The following is a 22,703-nucleotide window of genomic DNA, read 5'->3' as shown; positions in this document are numbered from 1 at the left end:
AGGACGACAATTTATAGTTAATACGGACCATAAACCTTTGACTACTGCTTTAAATTCAAAAACAGGACGAAGTCCTAGACAAACGAGACACAATTTACTGATGACATACAATACATTAAAGGAGAATCCAATGTTGTAGCAGATACGCTATCTAGAGCTTTTGAGGTTAATGCAATATATAATACAGAACTGAATTTTAAAATTTTACAAACTGAACAACAAAAAGATGATGACTTAAATCAACTTGTATCTGATTCTCAATATCTAAATTTAAAGTTAATTAATATTCCTATTTTAAATTTTAATATTTGGTGTGAAATTTCAGGAGAAACTCCTAGGCCATTTGTACCGAGTAATTTGCGAAAGACAGTATTTGATATTTTACATGGAATAGCACATCCGGGTACAAGAGCTACACGACGGCTCATAGTTAAAAAATATTATTGGCATAATATGAATAAGGATATTAATATTTGGTCAAAAGAGTGTCTTAATTGTCAAAAGTCTAAAGTTTATCGTCATACAAAAAGATTTGAACACATTCATTTAGATATAGTTAGACCATTACCTATTTCAAAAGGACATCGCTATATTTTAACGATTATTGAAAGATTTACCCGTTGGCCTGAGGCATATGCATTAAAAGATATTTCAGCAACTACAATTGCAAATAAGTTTTTTAGAGAATATATTTCTCGGTTTGGAGTTCCGTTAAAGATAACAACTGATCAAGGTAGCCAATTTACATCGAAATTGTTTTCAGAGTTAACTAAATTATTTGGTAGTCACCAAATTACAACATCCGCATATCACCCTCAAGGAAATGGTATGGTTGAAAGGTTTCATAGACAATTAAAGACTACTATAATAGCTAGAGAGGGCACAAATAATTGGTATGACGAGTTACCTGTCATATTACTTGGTTTGCGATCTATTTACAAAGAAGATATTTCGGCTACACCAGCGGAAATGGTTTTCGGTCAGAATTTACGTTTGCCAGGGGAACTTGTTGTGCCATCAGTTAAAAATTTCTCATCAACTGAAATTTTAAGTAATTTACGTGATCATTTCCGAAATGTTAGATCAAATTTAAGTCATCATAAAGATTCTGATACTGGAATTTACGTTCCAAAAGATCTTCAAACTTGTAAATTTGCATTTTTTCGAGTCATTAATAAACATTCATTACAACAACCATATGAAGGACCTTACAAAATTGTGGAAAAAGACCAAAAATGTTTTAAACTTGAAATAGATAATAATATTAAAACTATTCCTATTGACAGATTAAAACCTGCAATAATTGAAACAACAGACACAAACAACACCAAGAATTTACATAAAAAGAGAGTTACGTTCAATTTGTTTAATGATAAATTTTCTTGAAGGGGGAGTAATGTAGAGTTCTTATTATTTTTATTTAACTTTGTATTTTAGTTACTTTGAACTTTGTAATTTTCAAATGTATTATCAATATTTTAATTTTCAATACTGATTTTTCAATTTTCAAAAATTTTCATTGTTGTGAAAAATAAAAGATATTGACACATACTTTTAGGCGTATTAATAAAATATAGTTTAAAGTTTAAAACGTGGTTTCAATCTCCACAACCACGTCTACAAAATTTTCACCAATGGGCGATTTATTTAGAATATCTTCGCAGGTTTGAGGTTTTTGTTGACGAAACGAATGTTAAGAGGCACGAAAAGAGCAAAATTGGGTTCCCTATAAAGCAAGAGATACATTTAACTAATTAATTTACATAAAATTTTATTTTTATTATAATTTATACAAATATTTATTAAACATAAATTCAGTAAAATAATCTTTTTGTTCAATTCAATAATTTTGAAATAAATGCTAATGCAATAGCTGCAGTTCCTACGGTAAAGATACTGCCCATAGTGCGATCCGCTGGATTTCTAAAGTTGCACTTATCGCCGGAGCATGTTATGCAGGTACGATTTGAATTCGGCACACGGGTGCCTAGCGAACAAATTTCCAAATTTTTGTAAGCACAACCAAGATAATAGTGTGGCACCGAGTTGGCTAAAGTGGGATTAAAGTAAAAACGTAGTGATTTATATTGATTTAAAGAAATCTTAAATCCTTATTATACAATACATACGTGATGTGATATAATCATTAACGCAGGCAAAAGATGAACTTGATACGTTTAACTGTTGAAAACTGGCGTTTGTATATGAAAGTCCATAAGTAACGGTACTTTGTGCTAACGTGGCATTGCAAGTTTGTATGTTTGTTGGGCTACTACAGTTTTGACCCTGGGAGCTATCACATATGTAACAGTTCAAAGATGTAGCTAAAATATAAATGTAAATTATTGAAAGTATTAGAAAATTCAAAGGAATAAGCTTAAATAAATAACATCGTTTTAAAAGGCTGCAATAATCTTATTTGGTAATTATCGTCATCATCATCATTAATTGGCGCTTAACCATCTAAGCGATTTCGGTGCAAGTCACGCCAGCTTTCCCTGTTTCGCGATAACTGGGACCAATTCGGAGCAGCAAGAGAGATGAAGTCTTAGTGAAGATTCCGATCAAATTATTGATATCATCAAATATTTATGATAATAAAGTTGTTATTATGGTACAATCCACAATAGTCTTTTGCAATCAATTCCAGCTTACAACCATTGATTGCAAACTAATTTCATCGTAAGCACTTCGTTTGTAAAATAATGTAATGCAAAAAAAATGTTTACTGTAATCACAAAGTTTGAAATGGCCATAGTGTTTGCAATCACAAGAAATGTAATCATTTATATTAACTAACTAAAAATACAAAAATATAGAACAAGGCAAAATCTTTATGTCTTGAAAAACAACATGGAAATACTCGTTTTTTATGTCGTAGCACTAAAATGTCGAAGGAGCAAAATGATTGTAATTTTGAATTGATTGTAACTACAATTTTTTTACCGCTAATAATTTAAGTCAACAAGGGATTGCAAATCACTTAATGACTACAGATTAAAATTTCCAAAAAAATTAAATACTGTACCACAAACAGATTGCAATAAATCATGTAAAAAATGTGTTATTTATATTGAAATTTTTAAATCCAAAATTAATAATAATACTTTTTACTGAAATCAAATTTTTGGGCAATATAAAAAAAAATTATGATTATTTGTAGCAAGATAAAATTTTAAATAAATAATGTAATCAAAAGATAAAAAAATGATACATTTAAATCATAACATTATTTACAAAATGTACAAGATGTTCATTCTGAATTATTTGATAAAATTTCTAATCTGATTATTTATTAATTTTTTTTTTAATTCTTGACTACTTTCGATTATTTTTCCTGAGTTTTAAGGTTCCTCTTAGTGCTAAATAATAAACAAGACGAAGGCATCACAGACTATTATTATTGTTTTATTTATTATATTTTATTTTGTTTGAATTTTTTTGTTTGCTTTATGTTTATACTCAGTTGAGCAGAGCTCAAAGAGTATATTAAGTTTGATTGGATAACGGTTCGTTATACAGTAGGGCGGGTCGATTTAAAAATCGCTCATTGCCCTATGAAAGTCGTATTTTAGGGATCAAAATAAGAAACTTTGCCGAAGGAACCATACCTCTAAAACGAATTCTGATGTCCCCCCTTTGGGTCGAACTTTTGGGTAGGGGCAATTTCAATTCTACCTGCTGTGTCTTATGGTGGCTTAAAAAAAACAACACAAGCAATTTTACGATCAGCAATTGTGTCACAGTGATGCCTTGGTTTTAAAAGGGGGTTGTAAAAACGCTAATTTCTAATAATTTTTGTTTTAATTTCTTTTCTATTACTAAGTTAAATTCATTTTTTCATTTACATATGTTCTGACTAAATAAATTTCTAAAGAGAAAAATAAACTCCAAAAAGAAAAAACATAGGCATTTCAAAGTGGGATTTTTCAAAATTTGCCCCTACGACCCAAAGGGGGGACATCAGAATTCGTTTTAGAGGTATGGTTCCTTCGGCAAAGTTTCTTATTTTGATCCCTGGAATATGATTTTCACAGAGCAATGGGCGATTTTTTTGCCTCCCCACAAATCGACCCGGCCTATCGTACAGGTATAAACGAATCGAGATAGATATAGACTTCCATATATCAAAATCATCTGGATCGAAAAAAAATTTGATTAAGCCATGTCCGTCCGTCCGACCGTCCGTCCGTTAACACGATAACTTGAGTAAATTTTGAGGTATCTTGATGAAATTTGGTATGTAGGTTCCTCAGCACTCATCTCAGATCGCTCTTTAAAATGAACGATATCGGACTATAACTACGCCCACTTTTTCGATATCGAAAATTTCGAAAAACCGAAAAAGTGCAATAATTCATTACCAAAGACAGATAAAGCGATGAAATTTGGTACGTGAGTTGAGCTTATGACGCAGAATAGAAAACTAGTAAAATTTTGGACAATGGGCGTGGCACCGCCCACTTTTAAAAGAAGGTAATTTAAAATTTTGCAAGCTGCAATTTGACAGTCGTTGAAGATATCATAATGAAATTTGGCAGGAACGTTACTCCTATTACCGTATGTACGCTTAATAAAAATTAACAAAATCGGAGAAGGACCGCGCCCACTTAAAAAAAAAAAATTTTTTTAAAGTAAAATTTTAACAAAAAATTTAATATCTTTACAGTATATAAGTAAATTATGTCAACATTCAACTCCAGTAATGATATGGTGCAACAAAATACAAAAATAAAAGAAAATTTCAAAATGGGCGTGTTTTCATTTAATTTGTCTACGATACTTTTAAGGCCATAAGTCGAACAAAAATTTACGAATCCTTTTGAAATTTGGTAGGGGCATAGATTTTATGACGCTAACTGTTCTCTGTGAAAATGGGCGAAATCGGTTGAAGCCACGCCCACTTTTTATACACAGTCGTCCGTCTGTCCTTCCGCATTGCCGTTAACACGATAACTAGAGCAAAAATCGACATATCTTTACTGAACTTAGTTCACGTACTTATCTGAACGCACTTTATCTTAGTATAAAAAATGAACGAAATCCGACTATGACCACGCCCACTTTTTCGATATCGAAAATTACGAAAAATGAAAAAAAATGCCATAATTCTATAGCAAATACGAAAAAAGTGATGAAACATGGTAATTGGATTGGTTTATTGACGCGAAATATAACTTTAGAAAAAAATTGGTAAAATGGTTGTGACACCTACCATATTAAGTAGAAGAAATTGAAAAAGTTATGCAGGGCGAAATAAAAACACCCTTGAAATCTTGGCAGGTATTACATATATAAATAAATTAGCGGTATCCTACAGATGATGTTCTGGGTTACCCTGGTCCACATTTTGGTCGATATCTGGAAAACGCCTTCACATATACAGCTACCACCACTCCCTTTTAAAACTCTCATTAATACTTTTAATTTGATACCAATATCGTACAAACACATTCTAGAGTCACCCCTGGTCCACCTTTATGGCGATATCTCGAAAAGGCGTCCACCTATAGAACTAAGCCCCACGCCCTTTTAAAATACTCATTAGCACCTTTCATTTGATTCCCATATCGTACAAACAAAGTCTAGAGTCACCCCTGGTCCACCTTTATTGCGATACCTCGAAAAGGCGTCCACCTATAGAACTAAGCCCCAAGCCCTTTTAAAATACTCATTAACACCTTTCATTTGATATCCATATCGTACAAACATATTCTAGAGTCACCCCAGGTCCACCTTTATGGCGATATCTCGAAAAGGCGACCACCTATAGAACGAACGCCCACTCCCTTTTAAAAATACTCATTAACACCTTTCATTTGATACCCATATCGTACAAACAAAGTCTAGAGTCACCCCTGGTCCACCTTTATTGCGATACCTCGAAAAGGCGTCCACCTATAGGACTAAGCCCCAAGCCCTTTTAAAATACTCATTAACACCTTTCATTTGATATCCATATCGTACAAACATATTCTAGAGTCACCCCAGGTCCACCTTTATGGCGATATCTCGAAAAGGCGACCACCTATAGAACGAACGCCCACTCCCTTTTAAAAATACTCATGAACACCTTTCGTTTGATACCCATATACTACAAACGTATTCTAGAGTCACCCCTGGTCCACCTTTATGGCGATATCTCGAAAAGGCGAAGACCTATAAAAATACCACAACTCCCTTTTAAAACCCTCATTAATACCTTTAATTTGATACCCATATCGTACAAACAAATTCTAGGGTCACTCCTGGTCCACCTTTATGGCGATATCTCGAAACGGCGTCCACCTATGGAACTAAAGATCACTTCCTTTTAAAATACTCATTAGCACCTTTTTTTTTTGATACCCATATTGTACAGACAAATTATAGGGTCACGCCTGGTCCACCTTTATGGAGATATCTCGAAACGGCGTCCACCTATAGAACTAAGGCCCACTCCCTTTTAAAATACTCATTAACACCTTTCGTTTGATACCCATATTGTACAAACGTATTCTAGAGTCACCCCTGGTCCACCTTTATGGTGATATCACGAAAAGGTGACCACCTATACAACTACCACCACTCCCTTTTAAAACCCTCATTAATACCTTTAATTTGCTACCCATATCGTACAAACAAATTCTAGGGTCACCCCTGGTCCACCTTTATGGAGATATCTCGAAACGGCGTCCACCTATGGAACTAAGGATTACTCCCTTTTAAAATACTCATTAACACCTTTCATTTGATACCCATATCGTACAAACGTATTCTAGAGTCACCCCTGTTCCACCTTTATGGCGATATCTCGAAAAGGCGACCACCTATACAACTACCACCACTCGTTTTTAAAACCCTCATTAATACCTTTAATTTGATACCCATATCGTACAAACAAATTCTAGGGTCACTCGTGGTCCACCTTTATGGCGATATCTCGAAACGGCGTCCACCTATGGAACTAAGGATCACTCAGTTTTAAAATACTCATTAACACCTTTCATTTGATTCCCATATCGTACAAACACATTCTAGAGTCTGGTCCACCTTTATGGCGATATTTCAAAACGGCGTCCACCTATAGAACTAAGGCCCCTCTCTTTTAAAATACTCAATAAAACCTTTCGTTTGATACCCATATTTTTCAAACGTATTCTAGAGTCACCCCTGTCCACCTTTATGGCGATATCTCGAAAAGGCGTCCACCTATGGAACTAAGGATCACTCAGTTTTAAAATACTCATTAGCACCTTTTTTTTTGATACCCATATTGTACAAACAAATTCTAGGGTCACCCCTGGTCCACCTTTATGGAGATATCTCGAAACGGCGTCCACCTATGGAACTAAGGATTACTCCCTTTTAAAATACTCATTAACACCTTTCATTTGATTCCCATATCGTACAAACACATTCTAGAGTCACCCCTGGTCCACCTTTATCGCGATATTTCGAAACGGCGTCCACCTATAGAACTAAGGCCCATTCCCTTTTAAAATACTCATTAACACCTTTCGTTTGATACCCATATTGTATAAACGTATTCTAGAGTCACCCCTGGTCCACCTTTATGGCGATATCTCGAAAAGGCGACCCCCTATACAACTACCACCACTCCCTTTTAAAACCCTCATTAATACCTTTAATTTGATACCCATATCGTACAAACAAATTCTAGAGTCAACCCTGATCCACCTTTATGGCGATATCCCTCAATGGCGTCCACCTATAGAACTATGGCCCACTCCCTCATAAAATACTCTTTAATGTCTTTCATTTGATACACATGTCATACAAACACATTCCACGGTTTCCCTCGGTTCATTTTCCTACATGGTTATTTTCCCTTATGCTGTCACCATACCCCTCAACTGATTATGTAATGTTCGGTTACACTCGAACATAACCTTCCTTGTTTGTTTTTTTTTTTTTTTCAATTTATAAGGTCTTTTTTTTTTTTTTTTTTTTTTTTTTGCACTTATCTTTTCGTTTTTTTTTCTTTTTCCGAAACTTCTCTCAATTCGCTTTAATACTTTTAATAAAAATTTAAATCGAATTGCACTACATTTTCCATTTTATACTACATACGCGTGTAGGTATTTTTATATATTTGAAAAAGATAAAAAATTTATTTTTCACTTGTAAATTCAATTAGCCAAACTCACTTAGTGTTATACAGCAAAAGGCAAGAAATGTCAAGCCAACTAAAACTTGAGCTTTATTCATTTTGTATATAAAGATTTATGTACTCGTTTTAAAAGCAATATATGTATGTAGCTAACTTTATTTGTGGATAAAAATATACATAAATACTTTCGCTTTCGTCAATAGGCGTTTTATTACTAAAAACCATCGAGCTAATTGCGACAGAATATAAGCTCTAAAAAGTGACAAAATTTCTGATAACAACGTGTATGAGTAATGCAAAGATAAATATTTACTCATAAACAAATAAGTCATTTCTTTATCTTTATAATTGCTATGTAAATGAACTGAAGAAAATATTAACAGGCAACTGATACGTACCAACCATTTTATATAGAGAGCTTCAAAAATCGATACTTCCACGAGGTGTTTACGACAAGTGCAGTAATTTGAAGATAAGTTGTAGATGTGTTCCATAATATACAACTTGTCATGGGGCTCTTAAATCGGAAAAAATCTTTCGAATCTGCGATATCAGCTGCCCAATAAATTTGAATTTTGGTGACTCAACATTGCAGATATGGAGTCATTGATTATCAACCAATATCACAAACGCGTTGAAGGTAAAGCACATGATGTCGATACCGTTTTTGTCCATTCAAAGAAATCTGATAACAAGTAACGAAATCGAATCCCAATGTTTTTACACCCAGTTCTGCGCTATTATGGAATGACACATAATACAGTATTTGTTCTAAAATAATTTTTAAATAACCATGCCTTAAACCGCATTCAGCTGACTTTCCTTATGATATGAAAATTTAACTTTCGCCTTGTTAGGTAATAACCCTTTCTAAATTAATTTTCCTTTTAAGAGGTAATTAAGTATTATGCAACAGAATGAAATTACTTCAGTCGAATGTTACTTCACGTTCAAACCACGCAACGGCGCCTTAGAATTTTAACGATATGTGATATTTCTATTGACACAGCGGGCTAAAATTAACATCGAAAGAAAAGGAAGAGAAAGCTTCTGTTGAGATCTCTTTTTTCTCCACAGCCACGTTAGTCGTTTTCAGAACTACTATTTAGGGGAATGTTCCTGGAATGTCGGTGTGCTCTTGGTCGAGAAGGTGAAGTTCAGCCAGTTGATGCCCGCTAAAAAGCCACGGCAGACACCATCGCCATTCAAGAGACACGAATAAAAAATGACAATAGGGACGTCTACTGCAATAGTCATAAGTAGGCACGTGCAATTTGAAGCCACTGCGTCTGGCTTGTGGTGGAGAACAGACTTTCTCCCATGATATAGCTGAGTGATGAAAATACATTTCGCTTTCACTTGTGGACACCATAGGTTTCTAGTGAGCCTAAAAAACAACTGGTGCGATGGCGTATGACTGCCTGCCTCGTAAGAGAGGGATACCGTCAATTGAGAGATTCAATTAATGTAAATTTATATTCATCGTCTTTTAGAATTTCGCCTGAAAAAGAATTGTCTTTGAGACGCTTTGACATTGTTCCGCTTAAGCAAATTCTCTTTCGGTTTGCGAAACAATTATTAAGTTCCTTTTAACTCAATTTGTGTGAGATAACATACCGCATGAAAAAATATTTATTTGGAATGATGTCAATAAGTAGAATATTATGAAAGCTCATTTCCTATGAATTCGTTTGTTATTTCTGTAAACGAACTAAAACACACATTATGTTAAATTGATTTGACGTTCAAAATAATTTTATTTTCTTCCTAAAATTCAGTTGATTGTCGTCGCAGATGAGATACGTGACAAGAGTATATTGGGTTGTTATGGGTTAATCGGCATATATGAATAAATAGTTTTAGTCCAAGCTCCCAAGGTCGCCTGGCATTACTTATTAGCTTACTGACAAAGCGTTACAAACATTGTAGTGCCGGAGTGTACTCTGAAGGACAAGAGGTGTTCTATCATTCGTGAAACGATGGTCTAAAGAATTTAGTGACGCTTATGTAACTAAAGTCCTTTTTACCATATTAGTTAGACCGATACTAGAATACTGATCAATAGTATGGAATCCGTGAATCCAGTTCATGCAGATAGACTAGAGGCAATACAGAAGCAATTTTTACTTTTTTCTTTAAGGAATTTCCATTGGGACTCTTGATATAACCTTCCACCTTATATTAGTCGGATAAAACTTATCAATCTTCCAACTCTCGCAAGTCATATAGAAATGCAAGACGTATTATTCATGGCTAAACTACTGAATGAATTGATTTCTAGCCTCTTTCTTTTGAAAGAAGTAAACTTCAATGTCCCATCACCAGCGTCAAGATATTACACACCTCTTCTTTTGATGCAGTGCAGAACTAATTTCGAATTAAATAAACTCTTTCAGTGTTTGTGTCATGATTTTAATTCTCATCCGAATTCATTTTATAAAACAGATTCACTTTTTACTATAAAGAAAACTGTAGGATAGTAAATCGTAACAAAATTAAAAAAAAATAAAAAAAAAAAACAATCTTTATATACTAAAATGTTCACTTATTAACAATTTACAATATTGTGTTAGCATCACTAAGCTGTTAGTAAATAAAGCACGCTGCCACTCTTGTGTACATGAGCACATGCATTTAATCCATTTACACACGTACATAAAAGGCTACGAAGAATAACTCACGCACACACATGTAGTCATCAGCCGAAGTTTGTTCTCACATATGCACACGCATATATGTAGCTCAACTACCAAGCAGGAGATACAGCAGTTATAGACGGCGAAATGTCTAGATTTTAGTAGAAATATGCGATTGAAGTTACGGAGAATATAAAAGCAGCGCAAGCTGAGTAGTCAGTAATCAGTTTGATTTAAACACGCTATTAGTTGCGAAGTGAATTATAGTTGTGAAGTATAATTGTGCTACTCCCAAAGTAGGCAAATAAAGTCCATATTGCAATACTGAATATTGGAGTGATTTGTTCAACAGTTTAGCAATTCGAACGTTAGGAGAAAGTTTGGAAAAAGCGGAATTTCCCAAAATTCGTTGCAATATGTATAATTTCAAACCGTATAATACTCAGCTGATGATTTTTGTACTGTCGCTGAGCAGTTTTAGATCTCGACGATAACAAACCTCCGCCTATCAACAAATCAGCAAAAACAAAATCCGTGCGTCATGCGGATGCGCAAATCGTGTCGGTTGGCCGGGCTTTGGAGGGTAATGATCCGTTGGGTTTATTATAACATTCGTAATGCTAGGTAGGGTTAGAAGTTTTTCGTAATATTTTGACATTCCAGGGATTTTTCCCGTTTTTCAAGCATAACTTAATTTTAGACAAATACAGTACAAGTTTTACCTGCATTATGATATATGATCTAGAGCTAAATTTGCTATTAATCAGCAAAAAAATAATGTCTGCTTACTCTGTCATTTCTCTTCATTTATTTACTTATTTCGCGTTATATATTATATTTGGCATTTTGCCGAAAAGCTTTTTGATAAGCGGTTCGCGGAAGCACTTGTACATTATCAGTAAAAGTCGACATATGACTCAATCATAGTACTTTGATCAAAATTGACACGTTTTTTGACGTTTCGACATCTTTGCTCACGGTACGTGAAAATCATGAATGTAAGCGTAGGTGTGAGTGAAGTCTTTGTATATGTAATGCTATGTGTATATGTAGAATGTATATAATTGCAGGCATAGTTGAAGTATTGATATAATGTATGCTATTGGTGTGTTGCATAGAGTAATAGAGAATGTAAGAGTAATGCCCACTACAATGTAGCGTAATGCGGGAACAATGTACGTGACAGAATTTATATGAGGGAAATCACACAGCTTGTTGCCTACATATAAATTAAAGTCTCTGGGCATATACACAATTTGTATGCATGCCACTGCTGTTTTTAAGGGGAAAAAGAGCCAGCGATTGTTTACATAGCACGTGGTTAAGTATTCAGATTTAAGTTAAAACTTGTTTCTTGTTGGGATTTTGTTGGTTGTAACATCTTATACAGTATCAATTGCGAGAAAAGGAAAAAAATTTAATTAAAAAAAAAAATGAAAAAATATAATAAAAAAAAATTATTAAAATGAAAAAAAAAATTAAATGATATGTTTGGGTTTTTTGTCTATAAATAATTAATTATTATACTTGCTTGTCTTCTTCAAGATCGGTCTTAAAGATGACAGACACATTTAAAAAGTAATTAATAAAATAAAACCAATTGAAATGAAATAAAATAAAAAACATAAACTAAAATAAAATGAAATGAAATAAATTAAAATGAAGCAGATCAGAACAAATTCAAACAAAATAATATAAAATAAAATAAAAAATAATAATGATAAAATATTATAAAATAAAATAATGTCAAATAAAATTGAATAAAAACGATTTTTATTGCACGAGTTATCGGTTTGTTATCGAAAAACTATCGATTATATTAGCGAAAATAATCGATCGTAAAATGTAACTGGACTGTTACCAATTTCCTATCGGAGTGTTGAAAAAGTTATCAGAAATTTATCGATTGCTTACGGAAAGGCTATCGAAATGTTACCAAACGTTTATCAAATGTGTATCTATTTGTTTCTGGTAATGTTCATAATTTGTGAATAAGTTCCAACTGGCTGTAAAAATTTATTTTATTCATTTGTTTTGTACTTATTCAGAGATATGTTGGCTGTTGAGTTTAAAGCAAAAAACAAAATTTTTATTTTCTAACTCCGACGCGTTTCGACACGACATTGTGTCCTCTTCAGGCAGTAATTATCTTTATTTAAAACAAGAAAACACAATTATTTAATATTTAAAACACTTACAATTTTTCACTTACATACCTTAATATATAGTTACACAATTTTTTAATGGGTGACATTTATTTACATTTCTACAAACATTTAAACACTTAACATATAAAATCAAACATCCACACTCTATCCCAGCTGTTCGTCATTTTCTTTTGTATCACAGATTTGGAAGTGCAATTTATTCTATCAACATCTTCTTTGAAGTTCATTGCATATTGTATTTGTTGTTGGATACGAAGCCCTTCTATTGTTAGTCTTTTCTTCGTATTTCCTTCTATGTCTAATATTTGCGCGTTATCAAAGTCAGCTGTATGATCGCTTTTTGTCAGGTGTTGAGCCAACGCAGTGGACATCTTTTTGTTTTTCGCGTCTGCTTTGTGCTCGCTAATTCTAATTCCCAAAGCTCTATACATTGTGCCTATGTATACTTTATTGCAATGTTCTTCGTCTTTACCATTGCAGTTAATTTGATATATTACGTTGTGTTGTTGGCCTTTCTTTATTTTGTCTTTGATTTTTGTAAATACCGATCTGAGTGTGTGATGTGGTCGAGAGGGAAAGTTTATTTTGTTGTTGGGTATATATGTGCTTAATGTTTTGTTAACTGTTTAAATAAAGATAATTACTCCCTGAAGAGGACACAATATCTTGTCGAAACGCGTCGGAGTTAGAAAATAAAAATTAAGTTTTTTGCTTTAAACTCAACGGCCAATACAGCTCTGAATAACTACAAAACAAATAATTTTCCTTGGCCTAAATCAAAAAATTTTACAAAAATTGAATCGGAGAGCGAAACCGAAACATCACACAAGAAAACACAGTACATTATTATATTCCTGTTGAAGCAAATATTTAAAAAGAAGCACTGTTTGTTACAAGTTTTCAGCGAAAACATCGGTTTAATTACGCTTTTGGGTACTGAATGAATAATAAACATATTTATTTGTGGTAGTTTTCGTAAGTTTTGTTAAAATATATAATTCCAAAAAAAATTAAAGTAATGGCGTTCACGTCTGTGGACGAACGTATCGCCGCTATCGGAATATAGGCAAAATTTTTTAATATATCTTTCATCTGCGCGCATGCGCCGACTAAGGTGAAAGACGCTTTTTTATGAACAATTAGAACGCACATACGAGCGCTGCCCCCGCCATGATATAAAAGACGTGCTTGGCGACTTTGACGCCAGGGTGGGCAAAGAAGGTGTTTTTGGCCCTACAGTCGGAAAGTTCAGTCTACATAATGAAACTTCTCCTAATGGACTGTGGCTGATTGACTTTGGCGGTGCTCGAAACATGGTCATATCCAGCACGAGGTTCATGCATAAAAAGATACATCAAGCTAAATGGCTTTCTCCTGATCGAAATACTCGCAATCAGATCGATCACGTTGTGATAGACGGACGGCATGCCTCCAGTGTTTTAGATGTGCGCACGATCCGAGTAACATCGACTCGGACCATTATCTCGTCGCAACCAAGGAACAAAAAGCACAAGGCAAGCTAGACGTCGAAAGGCTGCAATCGCAACAGACTGCCAATGATTTCGCAACTCGACTCTCACACCTGCTCTCTGAGAGCACAACTCAGCCTGAAGGAATACAGGAGCAGTGGGAGCATATCTCCAAAGCACTTCGTACTGCCGCCTAAGCAAAAATTGGTTACCGGTGGCCACGGAGAAACAACTGGTACGATGAAGAATGCCGCGTTGCAACCGAAAGAAAAGACACTGCCTGCAGGGCTACGTTAAAAGCGAGCGCATCAAGAGGATTGTGTGAATGCTACCGCGAGTTAAAAAGGGAAGCGAGACGCCTTTTATAGAAGAAAAAAGCAGAGGCAGAAAGGCATGAGTGCGAGGAGCTTGAGCTGCTAGCCACCAGGAATAACGTCCGAAAATTTTACCAAAAAATTCGGCGACAGACGGAAGATTTTAAGACCGGGCAAACTTCTGTGAGAACGACAACGGCGACTTTGTAACTGAAGTCCAGAGAGTACTTAGATTATGGAGGAACACTTATCTGCTCTCCTAAATGGAGACAACGATTTACCGCGCAGAGATGACGAACCTGATCCTGCAATCGATGATGATGGAATAAATGCCCCCTACCTGATTATGACGAAGTCAGAATAGCAATAATTATGACGAAGTCAGAATTGCAATAACCAGATTGAAAAACAACAAGGCCGCGGGCGCTGATGGATTGCCTGCGGAGCTATTCAAGTACGGCGGCGAGGAGTTGGTAAGGCGCATGCAGCAGCTTCGCAAAATATTGGAGGACGAGTGCATGCCCGACGATTGGGGTCCAAGTGTTCTTTGCCAAGTCCACAAGAAGGGGGATACTGCAAATTGCACCAACTATCGCGGAATCAGCCTTCTTAATATCGCATATGAGGTCCTGTAAAGTGTATTGTACGAAAGATTGAAGCCAACCGTGAATCAACTGATTGGACCTTATCAGTGCGGCTTCAGACCTGGTAAATCTACGAACGACCAGATTTTCACAATGCGCCAAATCTTCGAAAAAACCTGCGAAAAAAGAATCGACACACATCACCACTTCGTCGACCTTAAAGACGCCTTCGACAGCACGAAAAGGAGCTGCCTATATGCCGCTATGTCTGAATTTGGTTTCCCCGCAAAACTTATACGGCTGTGCAAAATAACGTTGAGCAACACCATCAGCTCAGTCAGAATTGAGAAGGACCTATCCGAGCAGTTCGAAACTAAATGAGGTTTCAGAAAGGGCGATCCCCTATTGTTCGATTTCTTTAATTTGATGCTGGAGAAGATTATACTAGCTGCAGAACTTAACCGCTCTGGAATAATATTCTATAAAAGCAATTACTGGTGTGACATTGATATCACCGGCATAAACACCCGCGCTGTTAGTTCAGCTTACTCCAAGCTGGAAAAAGAAGCGGTAAAGATGGGTTTTATTGTGAATGAGGACGAAACGAAGTACCTGCTGTCATCGAGCAAAGAGTCAGCGCATATGGGCCTTGGCAACCACGCTACTGTTGGCAGCTATAATTTCGAAATAGTAAAATACTTCGTTTATTTGGAAACCAGCATCAACACTAGCAACAACATCAGCTCTGAAATCCAGCGAAGAGTCACTTGCTAATAAATGCTACTTTGGACTAGGTAGGCAATTGAAAAGTAAAGTCCTCTCTCGGCGAACGAAAATCACACTCTACAAGTCACTTATCGTACCCGTCCTGCTATATGGTGCAGAAGCATGGACCATGAAAACAGCAGACGCTCTGTGAGTGGTCGAGAGAAAAGTTCTTCGAAAGATTTATGGACCTGTAAGCATTGTCGATGGCGAGTACCGAAGAAGATTTAACGATGAGCTGTACGAGCTATACGCAGACATCAAAATAGTCCAGCGAATTAAAACGCAGCGGCTGCGCTGGCTAGACCGTGTTAGGCGAATGAAAGATTACGCTCTGGCCAGGAAAATGTTTCTATCGGAACCCGCCTATGGTAGCAGAGGTAGAGGGCGGCCCCCACTACGCTGGAAGGACCAGGTAGAAAACGATTTAACTCCCTTGGTGTGACCAATTGGCGCCGATTGGCAGAGGGAAGGAGCGACTGGCGCGCCTTGTTGGTTAAGCGCCAATTAAGTAAGCAAGTAAAAAATTTTAAAACCTAATAAAAAGTTTGGTCAAGTTTATTATTTGAGAGATTTTCGGCCGATAAATATCAGGTAAACATCTTTTTTCCTCTACCCTCCCGTCCAGAAAACGACAGACGTGTACAACCAATGCATAATATGTGACCTTAACACTCAAAAATTCCCTCGCCTGTTTTAGAAATGTCCTCGACATGCTTTTTCAGGTTTTATTTACTGTCCACAATAGCTCCGAGGTACCTTATCTCTGACGAAAGTTCGAGATTTATTCCTTTGATGATGGTGGTTTGAAAAATGGTATTTTGCGGCGCTTGGTAAATCGAACCTTTTCAGTGTTCCCACGATTCACTTTGAGGCCGATTCGCACAGGTGCGTTTGCTTCATTTAACGCTTTTACAAAAAATAGTTAAAATAGATAAAAGCCTTGTCCTCCTCAAATATTAAGTCAATCAAAATAAAATGCATGCGCAATTACTCACATATGTTGCACCTTACCAAATATATATACATTTTTGAAAGGGCCATAATATCTTTTGCAGCGAAAATAAAATTTTAATTTTTTTTCGTGTTTTTCTATTTTACGTACATATGTATGTAAGTTATTTTTTTTTTATTATCAATTTATTATTAAGTTATTATTATTTCATATTAAAAACCGACTAGATTAAGAATTTGTATTTTGTATGAAAGTTTCGGTTCAATTATGGCTTTTGTGTACAGAACTTGACTAATTTTTTCATTAAGCTTCTGTGTGATATTGGCATTATATTCGAGTCAACCTTAACTCCATAATAATCGGATTCGATTTCTTTTTGGATTCAGTTTTTGGTTTACCTTTTCAGGGTCTATAAAGACTACAAACATTCCTCTGTTTTAGATTCGAAGTTTGAGTAATAAGTTGTTTTTGAGTTAGGGCTCCTTTCTCGCGGTGTGCTATATATAGGACTAAGCACACTGAGCGCGCATTCTATGCGGTACGAGTTTGCAAATAGTCAAAACTACTAAGAATTCTTATATGTACATACGTTTTATATCGCGGCATCAATAAAGCATACATACCTCACTCGTCATTTACGAATTACATTGAGCAATTTTTCACGCGGAAGTTTGGTACTTAATTTAAATGTAAGTATTTACAATTTTTATTAAACCATGCAACCGGATATGGCAAATCGTATCGAGTTCAGTATTATTTAATATGGCCGTAAAATCATCGTTACTCTACTACGATACGTCTGTACATACAAAAAAAAAAAATTTTGCCCAAAAAAAAAAAATTGTTAACATGAAACCAAGAAACCAATAGCCCAAATTACTATTGTATTAGATAAAACAAAGATCAAATTTTGCGCATAAAGAAGCGTTAAATGACACTCAGCATGGGAGTAGTCTATTGTCTGGAGTGCAAGTGACCAGACCACTTGGCTTGTTCACTGTATCCATAGCAAAATTTTTATACTCAGTTGAGCATAGCTCACAGAGTATATTAACTTTGATTGGATAACGGTTGGTTGTAAATATATAAATGAATCGAGATAGATATAGACTTCCATATATCAAAATCATCAGTATCGAAAAAAAATTTGATTGAGTCATGTCCGTCCGTCCGTCCGTCCGTCTGACCGTTAACACGATAACTTGAGTAAATTTTGAGGTATCTTGATGAAATTTTGTATGCAGGTTCCTGGCCACTAACCTCAGAATGCTATTAAAAATGAACGATATCGGACTATAACCACCCACTTTCTCGATATCGAAAATTTCGAAAAACGGAAAAAGTGCGATAATTCATTACCAAAGACGGGTAAAGCGATGAAGCTTGGTAGGTGAGTTGAACTTATAACGCAGAATAGAAAATTAGTAAAATTGTGGACAATGGGCGTGGCACCGCCCACTTTTAAAAGAAGACAATTTAAAAGTTTTGCAAGCTGTAATTTGGCAGTCGTTGAAGATATCATGATGAAATTTGGCAGGAACGTTACTCCTATTACTATATATATGCTTAATAAAATTTAGTAACATCGGAGTACGAACACGTCCACTTTAAAAAATTTTTTTTTTAAATTCAAATTTTAACAAAAAATTTAATATCCTTACAGTATATAAGTAAATTATGTCATCATTCAACTCTAGTAATGATATGGTGCAACAAAGTACAAAAATTAAAGAAAATTTCAAAATGGGCGTGGCTCCGGCCTTTTTCATTTGATTTGTCTAGGATACTTTTAATGCCATAAGTCGAACAAAAATCTACCAATCATTGTGAAATTTGGTAGGGGCTTAAATTCTAGGACGATAACTGCTTTCTGTTAAAAAGGGCCAAATCGGTTAAAGTCACCCCCAGCTTTTATACACAGTCGACCGTCTGTCCTTTCGCTCGGCCGTTAACACGATAACTTGAGCAAAAATCGATATATCTTTACTAAACTCAGTTCACGCACTTATCTGAACTCACTTTGTATTGGTATAAAAAATGGTCGAAATCCGATTATGAACACGCCCACTTTTTCGATATCGAAAATTACGAAAAATGAAAAAAATGCCATAATTCTATACCAAATACGAAGAAAAGGATGAAACATGGTAATTGGATTTAGTTATTGACGCAAAATATAACTTTATAAAAAAACTTTGTAAAATGGGTGTGACGCCTACCATATTAAGTAGAAGAAAATGAAAAAGTTCTGCAGGGCGAAATCAAAAGCCCTTGGAATCTTGACAGAAATACTGTTCGCGGTATTAAAAAAAAAAATAAATGTAAGGTGCGATAACCTCCGAAGAGATCTAAGGCCGAGCTTCTCTTCCAATTTGCGTCGTGCTCCCCTTGATTTTCCCTACAAATTGACTGGACGGGACCTACATGTTTTATGCCGACTCCGAACGGCATCTGCAAGGCAGATGAGTTTTCACTGAGAGCTTTTCATGGCAGAAATACACTCGGAGCGCTTGCCAGTCACTGCCGAGGGGCGACCCCGCTTAGAAAAATTTTCTTCTAATTGAAAAATCTTATTTCTAAAATTTTGATGTTGCTTTGCCCGGGAGTTGAACCCAGGGCATACGGTGTGATAGGCGGAGCACGCTACCATCACACCACGGTGGCCGCGGTATTACATACATAAATAAATTGGCGGTATCCGACATATGATGTTCTGGGTCACCCTGGTCCACATTTTGGTGGATATCTCGAAAACGCATTCACATATACAACTAAGGGCCACTCCCCTCTAAAACCCTCATTAATACCTTTAATTTGATACCCATATCGTACAATCACATTCTGGAGTAACCCCTGCTCCACCTTTACAACGATATCTCGAAAAGGCGTCCACCTATAGAACTAAGGCCCACTCCCTTTTAAAATGCTCATAAACACCTTTCATTTGATACCCATATCGTACAAACAAATTATAGAGTCACCCCTTGTCCACCTTTATGGCGATATCTCGAAAAGGCGTCCACCTATAGAACTAAGGTCCGCGCCCTTTTAAAAAAACTCATTAACATCTTTCATTTGATACCCATATCGTACAAAGAAATTCTGGAGGCACCCCTGGTCCACCTTTATGGCCCACACCCTTTTAAAATGCTCATAAACACTTTTCATTTGATACCCATATCGTACAAACAAATTCTAGAGTCCTGGTCCACCTTTATGGCGATATCTCGAAAAGGCGTGCACCCATAGAACTAAGGCCTACTCCATTTTAAAATACTCATTAACACCTTTCGTTTGACTCCCATATTGTACAAACGCATTCTAGAGTCACCCCTGGTCCACCTTTATGGTGATATCTCGAAAAGGCGTCCGCCTGTAGTGCTAAGGCCCACTCCCTTTTAAACTATTCCTTAACACCTTTCATTTGATACCCATATCGTACAAACAAATTCTAGAGTCACCCCTGGTCTACCTTTATGGCGATATCTCGAAAAGGCGTCCACCCATAGAACTAAGGCCCACTCCATTTTAAAATACTCATTAACACCTTTCGTTTGATACCCATATTGTACAAACGCCTTCTAGAGTCACTCCGGGTCCACCTTTATGGCCCACACCCTTTTAAAATGCTCATAAACACCTTTCATTTGATACCCATATCGTACAAACAAATTCTAGAGTCCTGGTCCACCTTTATGGCGATATCTCGAAAAGGCGTCCACCCATAGAACTAAGGCCCACTCCATTTTAAAATACTCATTAACACCTTTCGTTTGACTCCCATATTGTACAAACGCATTCTAGAGTCACCCCTGGTCTATCTTTATGGCGATATCTCGAAAAGGCGTCCACCTATAGTGCTAAGGCCTACTCCCTTTTAAACTATTCCTTAACACCTTTCATTTGATACCCATATCGTACAAACAAATTCTAGAGTCACCCCTGGTCTACCTTTATGACGATATATCGAAAAGGCGTCCACCTATAGAGCTAAGGCCCACTCCATTTTAAAATACTCCTTAACACCTTTCATTTGATACACATGTCATACAAACACATTCCAGGGTTACCCTAGGTTCATTTGGCTAAATGGTGATTTTCCCTTATTTTGTCTCCAAAGCTCTCAGCTGAGTATGTAATGTTCGGTTACACCCGAACTTAGCCTTCCTTACTTGTTTTTATTCAAATATGTACTAAATATTTCTAAAGCGAAACAAATTCAAAGGTAAAATGCATGAAAAAAGTAATAAAACTATTTGACGCTAGTTAAGGGTATTTTTTGGGATGTGCCATAGCGCGCGCGGCATGACGTGTGTCCTTTTATAAAACAGCAAAGGTCGCCTGCTAGAATATACATACATACATATCTACATAAATAACAATATATGAAATGGTTATTTTAAAATGTGAAATTCCTACAGTTCGAAGGTTTTATGCCTCTACTTCCATACTTTTATCTATCTGGACCACTTGTGGCGTGGGCGTTTTATTTGCATTATTACCTGCATTTAGTGATTCTATAGAATACTACAGACTTGTCCAGACTTACTGACGCTGTGTTGCTAATAGTAAGTAGCTTGTGCTGAAAGTGTTTTACAATTGCTTGTCGAACAAGAACATGTAGCCAGAATTCCTCCTTTCTATACCAAGAGCTAGACACATTAGGGGAATTTGATTTATCTTGCCCGGTGCACGGATTGTTTATATCCTACGACGTAATATGCAAGTATACGAGAGCACATTTTTGAGAAGCTATAGCATGCACCAGTATGTAGCGTCCAAAAAATTGGCACATAAAATAACAAAATACCATGATACAAAAAATGAAGGTAGATCCATTTAGTGTGACGTTGGCCACTCGACTTTTGCGGGGACAATGACAATTTCTCTAAACACATGCTACCAGATTTAAAAATGTTACGAATTTTCCTAATTGATGGATTTCATATTAACGGATTCGAGTAAATTACTTTCAGAGTTATTTAAAAAAAAAAGAGAAAAAAAACATGCGTTGGAAATATTTCAATACGAAATATCAGCATAGAAAATGTTTTTAATAAGCTGTTCGAGCTCCTGAAAATTGTTTTGGTGGAAGAAGCATGGATTGAAGTATACAAAGCAAGGGAATATAGCCTTCCCAAGTGTCCGTACGTTTGGTCAGAAGATGTTGACAAAACATACACGTTTGCCAATTAATCGTCCTTATAAACCGACACCGCAATTTCTAAAGCGTTTAGCATACTTAAACGCAATTTTTACGAAATTGAATGGTGATAAATTGGCTACAAGTCTACTTATTATTCATTGTATAACTCAAGCGTATTGCTTGAGGAGGGAATTGTTAAACTATTTTTTAGGAAGAACATTGCCCTGTAGCTCTGCAGGTCAGCCATTAGTTATGAGAATTCTTTTGCCCCTTGTACCAGGGGTCCCTACCACTCGGAAAATATCCGAGCATCTTCCAGGCCGAAGTTGTTGCCATAAGCCGGTGTGCAGAGATAAATTTACAGCGGGGATATACCAACGAGAAAATCGTTATACTCAGCGACAGTCAGGCTGCACTCAAGGCATTAGCTTCGGTTGAGATCAAATCATCAACAGTCCTTGAGTGCGTGGAGAGGTTAAACAATCTAGGAGTCAACAACACCATCCGTCTGGCATGGGTACCTGGACACAGAGGAGTGGATGGTAACGAGCGA

At 36.0% G+C, this 22,703-nt stretch overlaps 1 protein-coding gene across 2 annotated transcripts in view; it reads right to left on the bottom strand.

Moving 5' to 3' along the window:
• Window positions 1–1,754: 1,754 nt before the first annotated feature.
• Window positions 1,755–22,703, bottom strand: part of LOC137250936 (uncharacterized) — a 140,784-nt gene continuing 119,835 nt past the window's right edge. The window contains exons 2-4 of one of the 2 annotated variants that reach the window (XM_067784688.1): window positions 8,151–8,289; window positions 2,130–2,324; window positions 1,755–2,050 (exon numbers count right to left, since the gene is read on the bottom strand). In XM_067784688.1, the coding sequence (XP_067640789.1) occupies window positions 1,836–2,050; window positions 2,130–2,324; window positions 8,151–8,211 (471 nt within the window). In that variant the 5' untranslated portion in view covers window positions 8,212–8,289 and the 3' untranslated portion in view covers window positions 1,755–1,835. Of the gene's footprint in view, window positions 2,051–2,129; window positions 2,325–8,150; window positions 8,340–22,703 lie in introns of those variants that run through there. The other variant, XM_067784687.1, reaches the window with a different exon arrangement.

The sequence above is a fragment of the Eurosta solidaginis genome, chromosome 4 (assembly GCF_040869045.1).
Source record: "Eurosta solidaginis isolate ZX-2024a chromosome 4, ASM4086904v1, whole genome shotgun sequence".
Lineage (NCBI taxonomy): Eukaryota > Metazoa > Arthropoda > Insecta > Diptera > Tephritidae > Eurosta > Eurosta solidaginis.
The sequence above is the reverse complement of the archived record's forward strand: the minus strand, read 5'-3'. Positions and strand labels throughout refer to the sequence as shown.